Source organism: Pagrus pagrus (genome assembly GCF_965226575.1).
Source record: "Pagrus pagrus genome assembly, chromosome: 11".
In the NCBI taxonomy this organism is placed as follows: domain Eukaryota; kingdom Metazoa; phylum Chordata; class Actinopteri; order Spariformes; family Sparidae; genus Pagrus; species Pagrus pagrus.
Window position 1 is genome coordinate 2,613,370 of NC_140195.1, and position 22,974 is coordinate 2,636,343.

General features: G+C 40.9%; 2 protein-coding genes across 9 annotated transcripts; both read left to right on the top strand.

Moving 5' to 3' along the window:
• The first annotated feature begins 1,520 nt into the window (after positions 1-1,520).
• On the top strand, positions 1,521-8,708 carry LOC311264894 (uncharacterized protein). 2 transcript variants are annotated; one of them, XM_084366090.1, is made up of 6 exons: positions 1,521-1,589; positions 3,870-4,211; positions 4,551-4,628; positions 5,175-5,252; positions 5,473-5,573; positions 6,060-8,708. In XM_084366090.1, the coding sequence occupies exons 1-6, from the start codon at positions 1,577-1,579 to the stop codon at positions 6,186-6,188; spliced, it is 741 nt and encodes a 246-aa protein (XP_084222216.1). In that variant the 5' UTR covers positions 1,521-1,576; the 3' UTR covers positions 6,189-8,708. The 2 variants fall into 2 exon arrangements, with proteins under 2 accessions (XP_084222216.1, XP_084222217.1); XM_084366091.1 differs by lacking the exon at positions 5,175-5,252.
• A 2,123-nt stretch (positions 8,709-10,831) lies between these two features.
• On the top strand, positions 10,832-22,496 carry LOC311264893 (secretory phospholipase A2 receptor-like). Of its 7 annotated transcripts, none has more exons than XM_084366086.1 (11): positions 10,832-11,158; positions 11,605-11,646; positions 11,811-13,462; positions 14,078-14,234; positions 14,760-14,899; positions 17,285-17,460; positions 18,536-18,755; positions 19,954-20,295; positions 20,634-20,711; positions 20,932-21,032; positions 21,519-22,496. In XM_084366086.1, the coding sequence occupies exons 5-11, from the start codon at positions 14,800-14,802 to the stop codon at positions 21,645-21,647; spliced, it is 1,146 nt and encodes a 381-aa protein (XP_084222212.1). In that variant the 5' UTR covers positions 10,832-11,158; positions 11,605-11,646; positions 11,811-13,462; positions 14,078-14,234; positions 14,760-14,799; the 3' UTR covers positions 21,648-22,496. The 7 variants fall into 7 exon arrangements, with proteins under 7 accessions (XP_084222212.1, XP_084222210.1, XP_084222214.1 ...); XM_084366088.1 differs by lacking the exons at positions 10,832-11,158; positions 11,605-11,646 and adding an exon at positions 11,177-11,530 and having other exon boundaries at positions 11,811-12,751; positions 13,310-13,462; XM_084366087.1 differs by lacking the exon at positions 10,832-11,158 and adding an exon at positions 11,177-11,384.
• The last annotated feature ends 478 nt before the right edge of the window (positions 22,497-22,974 follow it).

Below are 22,974 nucleotides of genomic sequence, written 5' to 3' on the forward strand. Positions count from 1 at the left end.
GCCCAGAAGAGTGAGTTCACTGATGTCTTTCTTTAGTCTCAAAGCCATTTTTGACAATCATGTAAATGACACGCAGGTTGAAAGTTTTGCACTTCCACATTGGTGTAAAGTCAGTAGATACATTTTGAAGTAACATTTTGAGGTATTGTACTTGTACTTGAGTATTTCCATGTAATGCCACTCTGTACTTCTACTCCACTACTTCTCAGAAGGACATTGTAAGCAGCACTTTAATCTTGTGTCTGATTAAGGTGCAGCTTGAGTTTAAACTACTCCTACCTCTACCTCTAGAAAATGCCTCATATTTATTTGTTTACAATATGAAATGTACTCATAGACTATATGTCTACATATGTCTATATATGTATACAACGCTCACTCCAAAGAAGTTGGGACGTTGTGTAAAATACAAATTAAACAGAATCGGGGAATGTGATAATTTGCTGATCCTTTTTGACATAAACTCAATTTAAAACAGTACAAAGACAATTTATTTATTTCATGTTCAACTTCACTGATTTGTGTAAATATATGTCTATTCTGAAGCGACGCGTTTCAAACAAACTGACGTGGCAACAAAAGCCTGAAAGTTGTTGTGTTGGGACCTTCCACAGGTAAACAGGTTCATCGGTAACAGGTGATAGTATCATAATCGGGTATGAAAGGGGCGTCCTCGAAAGGCTCAGTCGTTCACAAGCAAGGATGGGGCGAGGTCGTCAGACACATGATTGTATAAATGATTTTACTACATGAGCTCAGGAACAGCAGGACTGAAGTCAGCTCTTTGCAAATGTTTGCATTGTGTCTTTATTCTACACAGAGTCCCAACTCTTTTAGACTCGGGCTGTGAAGTGTTTTAATATAAAACTCCCTCGTTGTGTTTCACCAGACTGAGTGTCCCTGTTGAGCTGCAGTGGATGGAAACAAAAGGAGGGAATGTTGTATCAGAAAGCCTGTCACTTTGGAAGATATGAACTGGATCTGTGTCACTCAGACTGCTGAAGCCTCAGATTCACTTCTGAATGTAGTTTTACTCAGAATGAGGACTGTGGATTTTGACCCCCGTCACTGACAGGATACTGAAAGAATATTACCAGGGGATAATATGGCCAGTATGAACAGGAAGAATGATCACAGCATGCAAATCCTGTTTCAGTGTACATGTGGGCACCTAGATATAGTTTTAAGAAAGACTTAAGGGTTTTGCAAATTGTTGTGAGAGTTGAGCCAAAGTCGTTGTAAAGTAGAGGCAGTATCAAGACTGAACATGTTACGTGAAAACATTTCCTTTAGCAGCTCAAAGATAGAGCAGGGTCGAACGCTTTATATTAAAATTCAGCCTAAAGAAAGATTATAATATTGCTTTCAGGATTTCTGGATCGGGCTGTATGATGACGTGAACAGCTGGAGGTGGTCACTGTCAGACGCCAGTTTCTACAAAGACGCGGAGACTGAGTTCAGACAGTGGGGGACTGGACAACCAGACAACTATCAAAGTAAAGAGCACTGCACAGTGATGGATGATGGTGGACGATGGTATGACGATCCTTGTAAAAGTCACTTTCAGTCGGTCTGCATGGATGTCAGAGGTGAGAATATTCAGCAGTGAAGTTTAAAACACACCAGTTCAGGTTCTTGAGCTCTCCCTCATTATTTGGGCCGATACAGGATCAGTCAGTCAAACTTTATTTACAGCACCTTCCATCAAAGTTAGTGCAATTCAAAGAGCTTTACAGACGACTTACAAGCCAATAAGGCAGCAATTAATATTGATGATTTGACAGCGATGCAGATGAGAATGAGAAAAAGAAGCTTGTCAGTGATGAAGGACTTGTTTGGGTGGAGCAGATAGAAGAGCATTGTAATAGTCCATCCTGCTGGATTTAAAAACATGCTTCAGTCTCTGAGTCACTCAGACGGAGACGTGGCCGCAATTTAGCTGTTTCAGATAATAAAAGGCAGATCTGGCTCCACAGCCCACATGAAAGCAACTGAGTACATGTACTCTATTACTACGCTACTTTATTTACTGTGTAACTTTATAACTCCACTGGATCTCAGAGGGAAAATGATGTATTCTTGAACTGACTTCATTTACTCAACAGCTGTAGTTACTTGTTACTGCTCAGATTAATATAAACATTAAAAACATATGAGAAGCTTATAAAATACAACACATTGTTATATATTGAACTAGTTCCCAACCTTCTTGTTTCTTTCTGCTGGTGACCTCTAACACAAAGCTCTGTCTACTGGAGCTTCTTGTCATGTTTCACATGTTCATGTGTTGTTAGTTCCACCAAAGAAACATTTCCCCACTAAACTTCTCACATGGTGAAGTCCAAAGAAGTCAGATGATCCAATGTTTTATGTGAAAGCAAATATTGGAGGAAAGTTAAAGAAAAGAAAAGCTGAAGACAGATTTGTGTATCAGAACTTTTTCTTTTCTTTCCTCGCCCATCAGCCATCTGACGAGCCCTCAGATGTATCTGGTGACCCTTGAGGGGCCCGTATGTTTGTGTTTCATAAATCTGAGAAAATATTCACATGTAGAAAAAATAATGTGTCGATCTATTAGATGTAGATTTTAAGGATGTGATTATTAAAGGTTGAATATGTAGAATTTTTATTAAAAGCAATATTTTAAAAAAAATAATACATCCACGGGGCGTTTTGGGGGGTACAGAATGAAAGTATTGCTTTTCCATAAAAAAAATTTTTTTTGTCTAAATTAATATTTTTAAAATTTTTGACGGGCTCGACAATGACTTTCTGTCACGTTCTGTTTACATTTTACCAGCCAATAGTGGCTGTAAATTGCGGGTTGCCAGTTGCTCCGGCGCAGCTACTGTAGGCTGGCACTGGGTGAGATGGAGTTTGCTAATGTAGCTGTTTGGGAGCCTCAGAGAAGACGGCGTTATTTATCTCAGCAGCTGAGTGACCAGAGAAGGGCAAAGTCGAGGGTCAACATAGGCCAAGCATGGAGTCAATGGACTGCAATGAAGGAGTTTAACGGCTTCAAAACGCACGCCGAAATGGCTACGTTTCTCATCGACCGGTAAGCTAACTTTCATGTTTACTTAGCTGTAACGGCTAACGCTAACGCTAACGGTAACTGTCAGTCAAACTGTCAGTCAAACAGGCTCGAACAGACTCCGGTCTCCTGTAGGCTACTGGGCCGGGTCTGTTCGAGCCTGTTTGAACTCATCCCCTCCGACAAATCGCACCATATTGCAGAGCAGTTTGACTGACAGTTACCGTTAGCGCTAGCCGTTACAGCTAAATAAACATGAAAGTTAGCTTACCGTTCGAGGAGAAACGTAGCTATTTCGGCGTGCGTTTTGAAGCCGTTAAACTCCTTCATTGCATCCCACGATCGCCCGTTTAAACAGTTTCCAAGCTGCTTCATTGGTGTCAGAGTAAAGACCCGACCCGGTCCGATCCGCGTATTAAACTTGTAAATGAATGTTGCTCTGTTCTGGCTGCAGAGGTGGGTAGTAACGAGCTACATTTACTCCATTTGTTTATGTTTTGATGGAGACACTTCCAACACAGGCTCTGTCACATGACTGCGTTTCACCAATCACGAACCTGGCAACCCGACTGCTGGAATTATTTTTTGTTGTTGCGACTACGACCTCGAGACACTAGATGGCGGTGTTCTGCTCATTCTCCATATTATACCTTTAATGGGGAGAGACTGAAGAAATACTCAGTAACATTTATTAAGATGATCATGTCTTCCATCTTTATTTTACAAAGTCATTAGTTCAGTGGATTTATAATGCTGTGAATACTGCCACAGACATGGCATGGATGGTAAACTGTATGTTATAGTACCTCTGCACAGCACTGTGCTCTGTTTTCAGGGCTGGATGTGACGTTTGTCCTCATCGGTACTCACATGACCTGGACTGAGGCCCAGAGCTACTGCAGAGAACACCACACAGACCTGGCCAGTGTGAGGAACACAGCAGAGAACCAGGAGGTAAAGGACGTGATGCGTCCAGCATATGAAGCCTGGATCGGCCTTTACAGAGACTCCTGGAAGTGGTCGGATGGAAGTAACTCCTCACTTAGGTACTGGAATCAAGTTTATGGTCAACCTGATGGTGGGAATCAGGTTTGTGTGGTGGCAGAATTGGGCTTAGATGGAAAATGGTGGGACGCTCCCTGTGACGACAAGAAACCGTCTGTTTGCTACAGCCTACGTGAGTGTTAACTCTTGATTCAACTTGTATTTATATTTGTATTTTGGTTTAATTTAGCATCAAATGTCTTCAATGATAATGTAACAAAAACAACACAAAACATAAAGTTATGGGCAGAAAATAAAATGTAAACACTCCTGATGTTTATCATTGACATGAAATTATCTGTAAAGTTAGCAAACAGATGCCACAGATGGAGGACAGAGCCACATGTTCCCTGTCATTGTTCAGACTGATGAGTCAGTATTTACATGAACAGATGTTTTGCAGTTGTAGAATGACACAATGGACTTAATGCAGTGGTGTAACAGTATGAACGTACTGTGTGTTTGAATACAGCTGCAGTTCAGACAACAAGCAGCAGCAGCACCACATCCAGCACGCCACCAACCTCCAGCATCACGCAGCCTGGCGCCGGTGAGTTCTGTTAACTGTATGTGACTGTGGGCATCGTCTACATTACATACATTGCTCCTTGACTGTGGAAAACCCTCCCAGAACACCTGAGGGTTCCACAGTCGATTGATTGTTTTAAAAAGGGCCTTAAAACGTACCTTTTTAAAAAATCTTTTAATCTGTAATCTTGCTTGTTACTTTGATATCTGCTTTTAACTCTGTCTTAACTTCTTTTTCTTTTTTTTGTTGCTGTTGTAGCACTTTGAGATTTTTGTTAAATATAAAGTGCGTTACAAATAAAATTTATTATTATTATAATTATTATTATACATAATGAGATATTTTACTTCAGCTGCAGTCATAAATCCAACTCCTAATCTTGCCTCGGGCACCAAAATGGCGAGAGCCGGCCCTGCCACAGATGGAGGACAGAGCCACATGTTCCCTGTCATTGTTCAGACTGATGAGTCAATATTTACATGAACAGATGTTTTGCAGTTGTAGAATGACACAATGGACTTAATGCAGTGGTGTAACAGTATGAACGTACTGTGTGTTTGAATACAGCTGCAGTTCAGACAACAAGCAGCAGCAGCACCACATCCAGCACGCCACCAACCTCCAGCATCACGCAGCCTGACGCCGGTGAGTTCTGTTAACTGTATGTGACTGTGGGCATCGTCTACATTACATACATAATGAGATATTTTACTTCAGCTGCAGTCATAAATCCAACTCCTAATCTTGCCTCGGGCAACAAAATGGCGAGACCCGGCCCTGCCACAGATGGAGGACAGAGCCACATGTTCCCTGTCATTGTTCAGACTGATGACTCAATATTTATATGAACATATGTTTTTCACAGTCCCTACGACTACAAAGCAAGTGTTCAAAGTGCGTCTGGAGAGAAAGGACTCCTCTCTGGATCTCAACGACCCTGCTGTGATGGAACAAATGCTGAAGGAGGTAAATCATGTTGGACCTTTCTAATTTTATACACAAACAGAACAAATTCAAATAAAATCAGACTTTATTGATCCCCGAGGGAAAACTCAGCAGAACAAGAAACAGTGTGAAGAGGTAGGAAACAGATAAACATGACGTGAGCTGAGCATTGTGTAGGAAGCTGTGCACGTACATATGTGCAGGATTAAAGAGTGTAGTCGTGCCACTCTGCAGGCCTGACTGAGGTACAACTGTGACTCGTTAAGAGTCGACGCTCAGCACAAACTTTACTGTCAGTTTTAGAAAAGCCAGAGCCTTTACAACAGAAGAAAGAGGAGGAGAAAGTCAGAAAGGACAGCAGGCCAACAGGGCGACGCCATCTTAGGGAACACAACATGTGAATATATAAACGTGATGCAGAGCGCTCCTGAAATAGAGGAACATATAAAGAACAGTGCAGAATGTAATATCTCTATGTGAGTGATAATGCTGAGGAGGTTTTATCAGCTCAAACAGAGGCTGAAGGACCAGGGGGTGGATGGAGACGTCAAACTGAGCTGGAGGAAGCAGTCGGATGGAAAGGTCTTCCACAAGGAGGAGGAGACAAAGAAGAAGAAGAAGAAGGACGAGTTTTAAAGGGGCACTACGTAGTTTTGGAGAAGAAATTCAAACTCATCATTTTAATATTTACAATATTAATCAGGTAATAATACAAACTAGGGCTGTAGCTATCGATTCTTTTTGGAATCGATTAATCTAGCACTTTATCGATCGATTAATCGATTAATCGTATATATATATATTTTTTTGCATTTTTAAACAACCAAAACAAATAATGCATGACGAAAATGATGTGGCTGTAAAATGATCAACCATTTGGCTTTTATTTCTTAAAAAAACAGAGGTATTTCTTACAACTCAAACATTTGGCTCCAAAACTTTATTGCAATTTACCCATTTAGTGCAAGTGCAAACAATTAAATAACAATACAGTTTCAACTTACTGTAAAACATGTATAACATGTAACACTATGAATCAATACAAACTTAAATAGTAACGGCCATTTTGCCTTAGTGTCGTCTTATACAACATTACAAAAAGGGATTGCACCTTCCAACCACCTACTAACAAATAATATATAATCTCTGGGATAGGCCTATTTGCTATGGTAACCTAGCAACCTATGTGTGTGCACGCGTGCTGTGTTATATATAATTTTATGTTATACATAGCACCAAATCACAACAGAAGTTATTTAAGGTCACTTTTCCTATAGAACCGGTCCGGACCGTGTTCGTTTACGAAGGGAGGAGCTCCGGACCGACGTAAACAAACACGCGTGCACACACACTTACAGACAGACAGAGAGAGAGGGAGAACATGTCACGTCGGTCTCAACTGTCTGTAAAGCAGATATCATATCTACGTTTTTTAAACGCGCACAAACTGATTCTGCTCTGGCATGTCATCTCGAGCCTTCGCAGTTCTCCGTCGTGGTGGCGGATACGCAATGCAATCTCCCCCGGGCTGCTGGAGAACCAGCGTGAGGACGTGAGTTTAGAGGACCAATCACAGCCCTTGCCGTCTCCGTTTCCCCTCGACGGAGTGACGGACACTTAAAAAATCTTTCATGCGCCCGGAGAGTACGGAGAGGCTCTCCGGCGACGGAGAGGGCTCTCTGTGTCCGTGTACGGCACTTTACGCAGTAGTAACAACGGTCCGTGTGGAACATTCAAGATCCCTGCGCGTCATAGGAATTTAACGACGCTTCGAGGCAGAGTTTTTGCCTCGACCAATTTTTGTAATCGAGTAACTCGATGAATCGTTACAGCCCTAATACAAACTTAACATTTCTTCACCAAAACTACAGAATGCTCCTTTAATGTTGAGTTTGTGTGTTTCTTTCCTCAAAGTCCTCATGTAATGTGTCAGAATAGACCTGCAACATGTGGATGAATCGATCAGTCACATCAACTATTTTGATCATCAGTTAATCCTTTTAGTTATTTGTCAACTAAACATACCAAATATTCTCTGGTTCTAGCTTCTTCAATGTGAGGATTTGATGTTTTCTTCTCATATATGATCATAAACTTAATATCTTTGTGTTTCAGACTGTTGGTCGATAATAACAAGACATTTGAAGGGATCTCATTGGGCTGTGGGAACTTAGAACAGACTTTATTCACTCTTTTCTGACATAGATGAGATAATATACTGTGTGATAAGATAATATACTGTGTGATGAGATAAATGACTGCAGGTTAGATCAGATAAGAACTGACTGGAGGAAGCTGCAGTGAAGAAAACATTAAAAAGATGAGCTTTAATGTTTGAAGACTCTTTAAAATGAAAAGTCTTTGTTCATTTCAGAGTGATATTCAGCACCTCACCTTTCAGTCTATTGAGCCAATCTGTGTGTATTTACAGCAGCAGCCTCTAGTTGGTTGATTCAGAATGACTCTGATGTTGTTGCTCCAGCTAACAGGAGCTAACTGGCTAAATTAGCACTCGTTCAGTTTGCTAGTTGAAGTGAGGCGGGCGCATGTGATTGGCTGACAGATGACGGGGGCGGTGCCAACACCACTGTCAATGAAATGTGAAAAATGACAGCGTGAAATAAAGTGTGTCCTTATAAAAAGTGTGACATTAAATAAAGAAGTGTGGTTTGAGAAAATGTCAGAACAACTCTGAGTCTTTTTAAAGTCTATTATGAAATGAAAATAATATCCAGTTGATGTTTTTATGAACGTGATGATGAGTTAACATTTCATAATGAGTTGAGCTCAATCATTTCTTCAGTTATTAAACTGGGTTCATTGATGAACATATTCGCCTCCCATAACAGCCTCTGTGATCTGCAGCCCTCTTCTAGAGTCACAGGATGCAGAGGTGGAATGTAACTTAGTACATTTACTCAAGTACTTTACTCGAGTACAAATTAGAGGTATTTGTATTTAATTTGAGTATTTGTATTTCATGCTACTTTATACTTGTACTCCACTACATCTCAGAAGCAAATACTATCAGCTGTATTTACTAGTTACTTTGCATATTACACACCTGAAAACCACGTATCTCCAGATGTGTTGCTGGTGAGTGTTTGTGATGAACTGAAGGATGAAGTGTTCCTTCATGTGTTCAGAGAATCCTCCTCCTCCTTAAACCAAATGAACTCTTTAAAAACCCTCTTGGATTAGCTGCAAAATGCATCGTCACACAGCTGAAAACATGTTCGACATTGGTCTGGAGCCACTAGGTCACATGACACTGAATCTATCGGAAAAAACTGCTGAATTTTCACATTAATATTTATATAAAATATTAGAAGCAGTAAAATCCTATAATAAGAGCTGCGTCTCATGTGTCCCATTCAGTAATATAATTCGGCATTGGTCTGGAGTCACTAGGTCACATGACGTGGGTCATGAAAAAACCTGCTGAATTTTCAAAATCAATATTTATATAAAAAAGAAGAAGCAGTAAAATAGTAAAAATAGTAAAAGGTATGTCTCATTGGGCCATCCAGTAATACAATTCGGCATTGGTCTGGAGTCACTGGGTAACATGACATGGACGCTATTGAGAAAAAATGCTGAATAATCATAATAAATGTTAAAATAAAATAGAAGAAGCAGTTGAATTTAACAAAAACAGATGTGTCTTATTTGGCCCATGTATTTATACAATTCGGCATTGGTCTGTAGAACCTGAATTTTCATAAGAAACATTCATATAAAATAGAAGTAGCAGTAAGATCCAGTAATAAGAGATGGTTCTCATTGGTCCCATTCAGCAATATAATTCAGCATTGGTTTGGAGGACCTGGGTCACGTGACCTGGAAGCTATTGGAAGACACTGCTGAATTTTCACAATAAATGTTCATATAAATGTAACCCTTTTACCACCGGCTCGTGTATTAAAACCCTTATGCAATATATTGTGGCAAAAGATACATCTCAAAAATAATAACTGTCTAGGGTAATGTGTATATATCTCACTCACTGTATGATACTTACTCATTAATCTAAATAATAAACATCATTCAATGACATAACGCAGGATATCAGATTTTGACAATGTATTGAGGTATGCAGGAGAGAAACCACACATTCATACCTCTTGTTTTGGAAAGAGAGAAAAGAGAAAAAAAACAAACCCCGGGTAAATATGTTCTGGTTTAGTCTTAATTGTTCAACCTGAGTGCACTCTTACTTTGTTCGTTGGCGCGCTTAGTTGGAGCTCATGGTGGTTTTCTGTAGTGACTGTGAGTACCTCTGTGTGTTTGAGAAACCCGCTGAACCAAGCTGCAGATGCCGAACCACGTTTCCCGCCTGTCCGTCCGTCCGTCCGTCCGTCCTCGGCGACACTGCTCCGCGACCCAGCGATCCCCGTCCGTGACGACCCGGCGACACTGCTCCGTGACGACCTGGCAGTCCTCGTCCCGTCCGTGCGAGCGTTCTCTGTTCCACCGTCTCCTCCCGACGATGGTGACTGTGCAGTTAGCTTAGCACTAGCTCTGGCTAGCTAACTCGGCTGAACTTCCTTCGTCTCTAATAAAAACACCCCACTGCCCTGGAGAGTTTTACACACACACTCCCAGCGTGATTTCCAACAAAAAGTTCAGTTCTCCGGGGTTAAAAACGACACCGAGACGACACACACACAGTCCCGAAGTCTCTGCTCTGCGCCATTAACGCGTTCCTCCTTCTTCTTCTTCTTCTTCTCCTACTCAGGTCTCTACCCGGAAGTGTAAAACATTTCTAAGGTCATGAACTCACGCCCGTAATATAACGTAATAGAATTACTTTTAACTTTTTAAAGGCATTCACACACAATGAAACTATACTTTTAAAGTCACTCATTTTAAACATAAATTTAAACATTTTAATATGTTATTTATATCAAATAATTATTTATGTGAATTTTAACTTTACCATGAACTGGCATTTTATCCTTAACTTATTCCCATGAAAATAACAGAATAAATACTACTGATATTTATCAGAGTATTACATAAAATAAAAGAAGCATTAAAATATAATAGAAACAGATGAGTGTCATTGATCCCATTCAGTGATACAATTCAGCATCGGTCTGGCGTCACTGGGTCACATGACACGGAGGCTGCTGAAAAAAAGACTTTACCTTATTAAAATACTTTTGCACAATAAACACAGAACACATTAGCAGTCAGAATAAGTGTGCTGCATGAAATCAGTCTTTTTTAATCATAATATTCACTAACATCGTGAAGTCAGCGTGGAGAAACTTTGTTTTCGTGTTGATCAAACAAACAATTTATTGACGGTCCCTAAATCAGCCTCCCGCGCAGCGCGAGGCTCTGGGAGGCGGCTAACCGTCCTGCTGCTGCCAACACTGGGGGACACCGAGGAAGAGACGCCGCTGGGTGTCTCCGGAGTGGATGTGTGTCCAGTATCCAAGTTAAAAGTAAGTTGTGGAACAGGTGGACCAGCCTCCGCACCTGTGGCAGCACTGGCGGCCGATGATGATGGAGGTGACCGTGAGGGGGACGAGGCGAGGCCGAGGCGAGAGAGAGATGGCGGCGCTGGCGGCGAGAGTGGCGGGAGAGCTGGAGCTGCGGTGAGAGGCTGTGAATGGACTGCGCTGTCTGCCTGGATCAGACGTGATGAAGTGGTGCTGGAGACATTATTCAGGGAGCTCGCTGACTTTTTGTCACAGCGTGTGTAGTTTGCCAGCTGCGTTATAACATCAGTGTCTGGTGCATAGATCCAGGTCACAGCGGCTGTTAGCGAGCAGCGCGGGCTTCAGACAGTCGGTCACCATTTGCTGCTCTCGTGTTTCCCTGGTGAGCTAAATGCGGCTCTGTTGTCTTTTTGAAACAATATCACGACTTTGCTAGTTGATGACTTTTTCTCCATGTGTTTATGAGGCTATATGGGTGATGTCTGTCGTTCATTGTTCAGGAGGTCAAAGGGCCACACAGCCTTTTGAGTAAGTACACAATGTGTACAACCCCGTCAGCTTTGACTCTTCATGTACAACATGTCTCTGTCTCTCACACACAGGATGCCCTCACTCACTTCTTAAGGAGATGTACTGCAGTAAAAGTACGACACTGAAGTGTGAAATGTCAAAAACAATCAGAAATACTCAAAATTGTTCTTTACGCAACTGTTTTTCATCCCACCTCTGATTTTCCTATAATGACCCCTGAACACACAGAAATGTGACGTTTCAACAGTCTCATGTTGTCGTCCTGTTGTTCCTGCAGGGCTGAGTGCTGTCTCATCACATGTTCACCGTCAGCACCATTTTGAAGAACGTGACTGAAGCTCAGAGGTACTGCAGAGAAAAACACACACACCTGGGGGGTAGTCCAGAAAACTCTGAGTTTGTTAACCCTGAGATGAGAGAAACTCTGAGTGTTCAGCTCCAGAAAGAGAGGTAACTGAAACTCTGGTCTGTTACCGCGGTAACTGACTCTGTGAACCTCACCTGCTCACTGGCAGGTTCACCTGAAGAAACCCTGAGTGTGACGGAGCTGTCTGACAGCGGCTGTCCTTTCCTTCTCAGTCCGATCATGTTGAAGCAGAAATAATTCACATAGTTTTACACCAGGAGGAGAATTTAGATTCATTTAGATGAGCTCTCACTCCCTGACAAGGACTGAACTGAACAGTAGACGCTCCTCATCAGTCCGTCATTTATATTCTCCGGCCGCACAGCGAATATCAGGCTACACGTCATCGCTGACGTGCTCTCAGATCTGAACCATCCTCTGCGTTTTTTTTAAATCACTTTGCAGGTTAATCAATCACCTTCAGCAGCCAGAAAAGGAGAAATAACTCACATTTCATTTGGCTTTCTTTATTTCTCACAGATAGCTACAAAAGTAACCATCAGTAAAGCTTATTGTATTTTTTCCAACAACGTAATTTCAAAGTCCGTGTTTCTAGTTTGCCGCTGAGTATAAGACTAAATGACTTCTAGTTCAGTCTGTAGACAGTAAGTGTCTGTCTGCCTCTGATGTTGGGTCCTGGGGGGGAGTGACGCCCTCAGCCTCTGGTCACCCAGCGACCTGACTCAGGACCAGCTCCTCTGCCTCTGGTCACCCAGCGAGCTGACTCAGGACCAGCTCCTCTGCCTCTGGTCACCCAGCGACCTGACTCAGGACCAGCTCCTCTGCCTCTGGCGGACGTGGTGGAGGTGGAGGTGGAGGTGGAGGTGAGCACCACCTCATGTTCATCTCCTCAGCAGGATGTTAGGACGCAGATGTGTGTTAAACAGCATCTGTTGGTGGTAAAAGCTACTACAAGTTAAAATATCCACTGAATAAACTTTTACTTTGTTTAATATGTCAAATAAAACCAAAGTGAGGAGCCATCGTGAGACTGTTTTTATATTTCGTTTCAGCCGATCTAGATTAAATAAAATAGCCTAAAATAAAATAAAACATTGAACAACATTCAGCCACTTCCTCAAAGGCTAAAAGTGATGTTCAATTCAAAATTAAAAGACGACCGCATCTAAAACTCTGTCAGTGATTTTTATTACGGCTGCAGCCGTGTTACTTTTTTCCCCACAGAAAATGTCTGCTTCCTGTTTTCTCCCTGTTGCCATGGTGAATCACAGTATCATCCATCTCCATTGATGATGGCTTTTTACTAGTCGTCAGGCACGAGCTCAACTCAGAGTTAACATACTCAGAGTCGACTGACCTAACTGAGATCAGCTGTTCTGGAACTGAAAACTCAGAGTTTCACTTCACAGGGTGAGTCAACTCGGAGTTCAGGGTTAGACTCAGAGTTTGTTGAACCTCCTTTCTGGAAGAGCCCCCTGGCAACTACAGACAACATGGAGGACGTGAAGATCCTGAACGACATGGCAGATAAAAGCTCAGCGGTGGACTCTGAATACAGCCACGTGAGTTCACCGTTCTCTCTCGTCTCAAAGCCATTTTGGACAATTACCTAAACGTCAGGCCGGCAGGTTGAAACTCACTTTATTTTGGTGGCTTGTCCACAGAAGTAATGTGGATTTCTGCCTGTCGTTGGTAAGATTTCTATACGGGTTAAACATGGTGTGAGAGAAGATGGTACAGCGGCCTGGTAATCTGACACCTGTTACCTGCTGCCTGACACGTACCTCAGTGTATGAAAATCATCTCTAATCCTCTCGTCTATTCTGGTCTACAGTTCCTCTTTTCTCTGTGTGTGTGTGTGTGTGTGTGTGTGTGTGTGTGTGTGTGTGGGGCCCCTCCCTCTGATGTTTTATACTGTTTTACTTTGTTTATATGTGGCGGACCCTGCCACCTCTCTAGCTTCAAACTGTGTTCTGGGACCTTATTCTCCTCTGAGACCAGCTTGTTTATTCACTGATTTTGAGTTTGTATTATCACCTCATTAATATTGTAAATATTAATATTCTGAGTTTGAATTTCTTCTCCAAATCTACATAGTGCCCCTTCAAAATAAGAGACCTCTGAGAGATCAACCATAGTTGTTTTTAATGTGATTTTTGGCCTGTTTCACGGGACAGGGGAGGAGAGGTGACAGGAAGCCTGATGAGAGAGAGGGGGGACGACACGCAGCAAAGGGCAGCAGGTCGGACTGGAGCCTGGGCTGCTGCAGCGAGGACACGGCCTCTGCAAGTGGGACGCGTGCTCTACCGACTGAGCTACCAGGACACCCACCAGGTGGGAGGTCTTTTAAATCATAATGTTACGATGTTAAAAAAAAACACTGACAGGAAACATTTCATGGCACAGTGAGCACCTTTTATACTGAAAGATCCTGCTGATAATATTTATATACTTTTACTCATGTTAGGTTTGGACTTCAGGACTTTTACTTGTAATGGAGTATTCTCACCATGTGGTGTTAGTACTTTTACTAAAGTAAAGGACCTGAGCAGCTCTTTCTCCAGTGTCCAGCTACAGTTTAAGAATACACTGTGTGCTGATGTTGTATGCTGCTTGCCACTTGTACCTCTGTTCTGCATTCAGAACTTGTTTTGACCCAGTCTTGAATGAACAATAGTATGTTCAACCCTGTTTACTGTAAATGTCTTGTTCTCGTCTGTTTTCCTGTCATCAACTCTTTGGTAGCCAAATGAAGTATGCAAACCATGTCATGTATACAGGTTTAATGTATTGAGGTGTACTGTGAGTCAGATGTTGAAAGCTACTTGGAATAGCATCAATTATGTGTGCAAATCATAGGTGGACAGTGACGTATCGTATTGAAGCCGTGTCAGCTTTAATGAGCTACATCAACAGCCACAGTCTGAAGTCTCACATTAGAGCGAACAGAGAGCCGACGAAGATGGACGCAGTCCTGCTGCTCATCATGGCTGCATCAGGTCAGTAGTTTATTTGTTTTATAGATGTTTATATTCTTTTATTACAGCACATAACCTTGTGGGGACAAAACTGTCATCAGAAGTCTAAATTAAAAATGATGTCCCACATTTATATGATCCTTCTCCTTTGATTGACGCACAGACTGATGCAAACTGAATCCTCTGAGTTTGATTTCTTTTACCCTGAAATATTTTGTGGTCGCGCTGCAGCTCTTACAATCTTCAGCTTTCTGTTTTTTCCAGTCCAGCTTTGGTGTTTGCCGTTTACAAACCATCACTGAGTTCCTCAATATTTCTCGATGCTGAACTGACTTTTAAAACAAGAAACAATAAACTAGGATCTGTCTGAATAAAGCAGGAACCAATCACAGCTCTCATTTATTCTTCAAAATACAATTAGGGATGATTCAATCAAACTGTAGTTAGACTCTGTACCTGCACTCATTAATATATTTATATACAGTATATATATTTATACACACACACAGTTTATACACCGACGAGCCAAAACTTTGGGACGGGACCTTTAAACCTCCAGACTTCAAAAAATGTGAACCTCTCTTTTCAGTAAAACTACAAAAGTATTATCAGATCAATGGACTTAAAGTATCAGAATCCATTAAAGGAGCATTCTGTAGTTTTAGTGAAGAAATGTTAATGAGCAGAGAAAGATCTTCATTGGCGGATTTTTTTCTGCCTAAACAAACTAAATAAACAAACTCTTTGTTTTCATGACTGAATAAACAAACTGACCTTAAAGGACGACACAGTTTATACTGTTTTACTTTGTTTATATGTGGCGGACCCTGCCACCTCTCCAGCTTCAAACAGTGTTCTGGGACCTTATTCTCCTCTGAGAACAGCTGGTTTATTCACTGATGGAAAAGATAAATATTTCTGAGTTTGTATTATTACCTCATTGATATTTTGAATATCTATTTTTTAAAAAGAATTTCTTATCCAAAACTACGTAGTGCCCCTTTAATGATCAGCCTCTGTGCATGAGACGCATGCTCTACCACTTGAGTTACTGGGACGTCCCGGAGAACCACTGGTGTAATATATAACTATGTATTTTACTGTATTTCAGGTTGTCATGTGTCTTTAGACTAAAATCTTCATCTGAATAACAATTAAATGTACTGCAGTAAAAGTCTGATATTTACGACGGAGTATTAGGGCCACATTGAGGGGGGAAAAAAATCACAAACTTAGAGAATAAAGTCGTAATTTATGAGAATAAAGTCGTAATTTACGAGAATAAAGTCATAATATTACGAGAATAAAGTCGTAATTTATGAGAATAAAGTCATAATATTCTAACCTGTTGTTTTAGAGGAAGACAGTTGGTAAAATGAGGGCCGTGGAGGATTTTGTGGAGTTGTACTTTAGGATAGGTTTCACAAACAAGGAGCTACTTAATCTTTTGGCACATCAGCATCATATCATCATAAGTATTAGGACTTTAAAAAGACTATGCAAGAAAATGCATCTTTTCCGGAGACATATCTTTTAATAACTTCACAAGTGAGTAAACAGTCAGAATAAAATCTCTTCATACAAAGATCTGCAAGTGACCTCAAGAAATCCAATGTCTTTGGCTTACTTTTGTAATCCATGACAACTTGATCACAAATGATCAACACATATGTTCTGTAAACAATAATAACCTTGCTTTGATCACAACAGATCAATACATTTTCTGTAAACAATAAAAACTTTGGTTTGATGCAAACACATCAATACATTTTTCTGTAAACAATAAGCAACCTGTCAAGATCAACATACTTATGTAAACAATCTGATCACCTGTTTGTCACAACCATTCAATCGACCTACTTCCGTTTTAAGTACTTCGACTTTTTTCTCATAAATTACGACTTTATTCTCATAAATTACGACTTTATTCTCGTAATATTATGACTTTATTCTCATAAATTACGACTTTATTCTCGCAATATTACGACTTTATTCTCATAAATTACGACTTTATTCTCGTAAATTACGACTTTATTGTCAAAAATTACTACTTTATTCTCATAAATTACGACTTTATTCTCGAAGTTTGTGGTTTTTTCCCCCCCTCAATGGGGCCCTAATACTCCGTCGTAGATATTACAGTGAAATGTAATGGAGTAGAAATATAAAGTTACATAAACAGAAATACTGCAAATTGTCCTTAAAGTGTCAACAGACACCCCCAACCCTGTCACTAGTTTAAGTACAGTACTGAAGTAAATGACTTTGTTACACTCCACAGCTGATTTTACTGACAGAGACAACGACACACCTGAATACACTGAAATGCAACGTGACAAAGTCCAGATGATTCACAGAAGTCATGTTTCGCCCAAATGTCACCAGTATGCATGTCTGTCACTACAGGGCTGAGTGCTGTCTCATCACATGTCCGTCCTCAGTACCATTTTGTTTATGACCTGAAGACCATGACTGAAGCTCAGAGGTACTGCAGAGAGAAATACACTGACCTGGCAACTATAGACAACATGGAGGACGTGAAGATCCTGATCGACACCGTAGATAAAAGCAAAGTGTCCACTGTGAGTTCACTGATGTCTTTCTTTAGTCTCAAAGCCATTTTTGACAAACATGTAAATGACACGCAGGTTGAAAGTTTTGCACTTCCACATTGGTGTAAAGTCAGTAGATACATTTTGAAGTAACATTTTGAGGTACTGTACTTGTACTTGAGTATTTCCATGTAATGCCACTCTGTACTTCTACTCCACTACTTCTCAGAAGGACATTGTAAGCAGCACTTTAATCTTGTGTCTGATTAAGGTGCAGCTTGAGTTTAAACTACTCCTACCTCTACCTCTAGAAAATGCCTCATATTTATTTGTTTACAATATGAAATGTACTCATAGACTATATGTCTACATATGTCTATATATGTATACAACGCTCACTCCAAAGAAGTTGGGACGTTGTGTAAAATACAAATTAAACAGAATCGGGGAATGTGATAATTTGCTGATCCTTTTTGACAAACTCAGTTTAAAACAGTACAAAGACTATTTATTTATTTCATGTTCAACTTCACTGACTTGTGTAAATATATGTCTATTCTGAAGCGACGCGTTTCAAACAAATTGTGACGGGGCAACAAAAGCCTGAAAGTTGTTGTGTGGGAACCTTCCACAGGTAAACAGGTTCATCGGTAACAGGTGATAGTATCATAATCGGGTATGAAAGGGGCGTCCTCGAAAGGCTCAGTCGTTCACAAGCAAGGATGGGGCGAGGTCGTCAGACACGATTGCTTAAATGATTTTACTACATGAGCTCAGGAACAGCAGGACTGAAGTCAGCTCTTTGCAAATGTTTGCATTGTGTCTTTATTCTACACAGCGTCCCAACTCTTTTAGACTCGGGCTGTGAAGTGTTTTTAATATAAAACTCCGTTGTGTTTCACCAGACTGAGTGTCCCTGTTGAGCTGCAGTGGATGGAAACAAAAGGAGGGAATGTTGTATTAGAAAGCCTGTCACTTTGGAAGATATGAACTGGATCTGTGTCACTCAGACTGCTGAAGCCTCAGATTCACTTCTGAATGTATATTGTGTTGTCGTGTAATAAATGTGAGGCTGAAGAAAGAAACATTAAAATATTGCTTTCAGGATTTCTGGATCGGGCTGTATGATGACGTGAACAGCTGGAGGTGGTCACTGTCAGACGCCAGTTTCTACAAAGACGGGGAGACTGAGTTCAGACAGTGGGGGACTGAACAACCAGACAACTATCAAAGTATACAGCACTGCACAGTGATGCCTGATCATGGACGATGGTACGACTATAATTGTAAAACTCGCCTTTGGTCGGTCTGCATGGATGTCAGAGGTGAGAATATTCAGCAGTGAAGTTTAAAACACACCAGTTCAGGTTCTTGAGCTCTCCCTCATTATTTGGGCCGATACAGGATCAGTCAGTCAAACTTTATTTACAGCACCTTCCATCAAAGTTAGTACAATTCAAAGAGCTTCACAGACGACTTACAAGCCAATAAGGCAGCAATTAATATTGATGATTTGACAGCGATGCAGGTGAGAATGAGAAAAAGAAGCTTGTCAGTGATGAAGGACTTGTTTGGGTGGAGCAGATAGAAGAGCATTGTAATAGTCCATCCTGCTGGATTTAAAAACATGCTTCAGTCTCTGAGTCACTCAGACGGAGACGTGGCCGCAATTTAGCTGTTTCAGATAATAAAAGGCAGATCTGGCTCCACAGCCCACATGAAAGCAACTGAGTACATGTACTCTATTACTACGCTACTTTATTTACTGTGTAACTTTATAACTCCACTGGATCTCAGAGGGAAAATTATGTATTCTTGAATTGACTTCATTTACTCAACAGCTGTAGTTACTTGTTACTGCTCAGATTAATATAAACATTAAAAACATATGAGAAGCTTATAAAATACAACACATTGTTATATATTGAACTAGTTCCCAACCTTCTTGCTTCTTTCTGCTGGTGACCTCTAACACAAAGCTCTGTCTACTGGAGCTTCTTGTCATGTTTCACATGTTCATGTGTTGTTAGTTCCACCAAAGAAACATTTCCCCACTAAACTTCTCACATGGTGAAGTCCAAAGAAGTCAGATGATCCAGTGTTCTATGTGAAAGCAAATATTGGAGGAAAGTTAAAGAAAAGAAAAGCTGAAGACAGATTTGTGTATCAGAACTTTTTTCTTTTCTTTCCTCTCCCATCAACCATCTGACGAGCCCTCAGATGTATCTGGTGACCCTTCAGAGGGGCCCGTATGTTTGTGTTTCATAAATCTGAGAAAATATTCACATGTAGAAAAAATAATGTGTCGATCTGTTAGATGTAGATTTTAAGGATGTGATTATTAATGGGGAGAGACTGAAGAAATACTCAGTAACATTTATTAAGATGATCATGTCTTCCATCTTTATTTTACAAAGTCATTATTCAGTGGATTTATAATGCTGTGAATACTGCCACAGACACGGCATGGATGGTAAACTGTATGTTATAGTACCTCTGCACAGCACTGTGCTCTGTTTTCAGGGCTGAATGTGACGTTTGTCCTCATTGAGACTCACATGAACTGGACTGAGGCCCAGAGCTACTGCAGAGAACACCACACAGACCTGGCCAGTGTGAGGAACACAGCAGAGAACCAGGAGGTAAACGACCTGCTAAATCCAGGATATATAGTCTGGATCGGCCTTTTCAGAGACTCCTGGAAGTGGTCGGATGGAAGTAACTCCTCATTTAGGTACTGGAATCAACGTTATGGTCAACCTGATGGTGGGATGGAGGCTTGTGTGGGAGCAGAATTGGGCGTAGATGGAAAATGGTGGGACGCTCCCTGTGACCACAAGAAACCGTCTGTTTGCTACAGCCTACGTGAGTGTTAACTCCTGATTCAACTTGTATTAATATTTGTATTTTGGTTTAATTTAGCATCAAATGTCCTCAATGATAATGTAACAAAAACAACACAAAACAAAGTTATGGACAGAAAAAAAAATGTAAACACTCCTGATGTTTATCATTGACATGAAATTATCTGTAAAGTTAGCAAACAGATGCCACAGATGGAGGACAGAGCCACATGTTCCCTGTCATTGTTCAGACTGATGAGTCAATATTTACATGAACAGATGTTTTGCAGTTGTAGAATGACACAAACGGACTTAATGCAGTGGTGTAACAGTATGAACGTACTGTGTGTTTGAATACAGCTGCAGTTCAGACAACAAGCAGCAGCAGCACCACATCCAGCACGCCACCAACCTCCAGCATCACGCAGCCTGACGCCGGTGAGTTCTGTTAACTGTATGTGACTGTGGGCATCGTCTACATTACACACATAATGAGATATTTTACTTCAGCTGCAGTCATAAATCCAACTCCTAATCTTGCCTCGGGCACCAAAATGGCGAGAGCCGGCCCTGCCACAGATGGAGGACAGAGCCACATGTTCCCTGTCATTGTTCAGACTGATGAGTCAATATTTATATGAACATATGTTTTTCACAGTCCCTACGACTACAAGGCAAGTGTTCAAAGTGCGTCTGGAGAGAAAGGACTCCTCTCTGGATCTCAACGACCCTGCTGTGATGGAACAAATGTTGAAGGAGGTAAATCATGTTGGACCTTTCTAATTTTATACACAAACAGAACAAAGTCAAATAAAATCAGACTTTATTGATCCCCGAGGGAAAACTCAGCAGAACAAGAAACAGTGTGAAGAGGTAGGAAACAGATAAACATGACGTGAGCTGAGCATTGTGTAGGAAGCTGTGCACGTACATATGTGCAGGATTAAAGAGTGTAGTCGTGCCACTCTGCAGGCCTGACTGAGGTACAACTGTGACTCGTTAAGAGTCGACGCTCAGCACAAACTTTACTGTCAGTTTTAGAAAAGCCAGAGCCTTTACAACAGAAGAAAGAGGAGGAGAAAGTCAGAAAGGACAGCAGGCCAACAGGGCGACGCCATCTTAGGGAACACAACATGTGAATATATAAACGTGATGCAGAGCGCTCCTGAAATAGAGGAACATATAAAGAACAGTGCAGAATGTAATATCTCTATGTGAGTGATAATGCTGAGGAGGTTTTATCAGCTCAAACAGAGGCTGAAGGACCAGGGGGTGGATGGAGACGTCAAACTGAGCTGGAGGAAGCAGTCGGATGGAAAGGTCTTCCACAAGGAGGAGGAGACAAAGAAGAAGAGGAAGAAGGACGAGTTTTAAAGGGGCACTACGTAGTTTTGGAGAAGAAATTCAAACTCATCATTTTAATATTTACAATATTAATCAGGTAATAATACAAACTTAACATTTCTTCACCAAAACTGCAGAATGCTCCTTTAATGTTGAGTTTGTGTGTTTCTTTCCTCAAAGTGCTCATGTAATGTGTCAGAATAGACCTGCAACATGTGGATGAATCGATCAGTCACATCAACTATTTTGATCATCAGTTAATCCTTTTAGTTATTTGTCAACTGAACATACCAAATATTCTCTGGTTCTAGCTTCTTCAACGTGAGGATTTGATGTTTTCTTCTCATATATGATCATAAACTTAATATCTTTGTGTTTCAGACTGTTGGTCGATTTATAACAAGACATTTGAAGTGATCTCATTGGGCTGTGGGAACTTATAACAGACTTTATTCACTCTTTTCTGACATAGATGAGATAATAAACTGTGTGATGAGATAATATACTGTGTGATGAGATAAATACTGTGTGATTTGTTATTTAGAGGTTTTCTTCTTTCTCATGTTTTTACAATGCAACATTCATGAAAACTGTTCAGCTTGTGCAGCTGTTCCTCAGCCTGTATGTGACACAGTTAAATCAATCAATAAATAAATAACATGACTTGATTTCTGTGACTTCCATAGTGTACAGTGACTCTGCACAGTCACTGATGATCACAGTTGACTCACCATGTAACCACAGACTGTCCCAAACGTAAACAGCAAGCACTATACAAGCAGCTCCCCCTAGTGGTAAATACACGAATTGCAGTAACGTTATCATCCCTTATTTAAATGCAATGCAACAATATTTATATCTGCATGGGTGTGTGGTCTATTTTTGTAATGTGTACAAAACATTGACATTTTTATAACAAAACAAATGAATCAAGTATTATTTGTTAGTCTCATATGATTTAATGTGCTGCGATTAACATCCTGGATCCTGAACTTATCGAAAACCTACATTTTTCAGTTACAAACAAAACCAACTGCATGTTCCAAGCTACGTGTCTGGTAGAACAGACTCGTGGGTGATTTAGATTTGATTAGAGTAACTAAAATTTTATGTTAATTGTGCGAGAAAATCAAAACGTTGAATCGTTGTCGGCAGGATTCGAACCTGCGCGGGGAGACCTCAATGGATTTCTAGTCCATCGCCTTAACCACTCGGCCACGACAACATGAAAGCTTTACGGAAGTGTGGTACTTCAAATCTCGCGATAACGACTGACAGACAAGGAAGTCAGAGGTAGAACAGGGCGGGTCATTCCTGCGTCACCCTTGGAAACGACATACGCCTCACTGAAACGCTG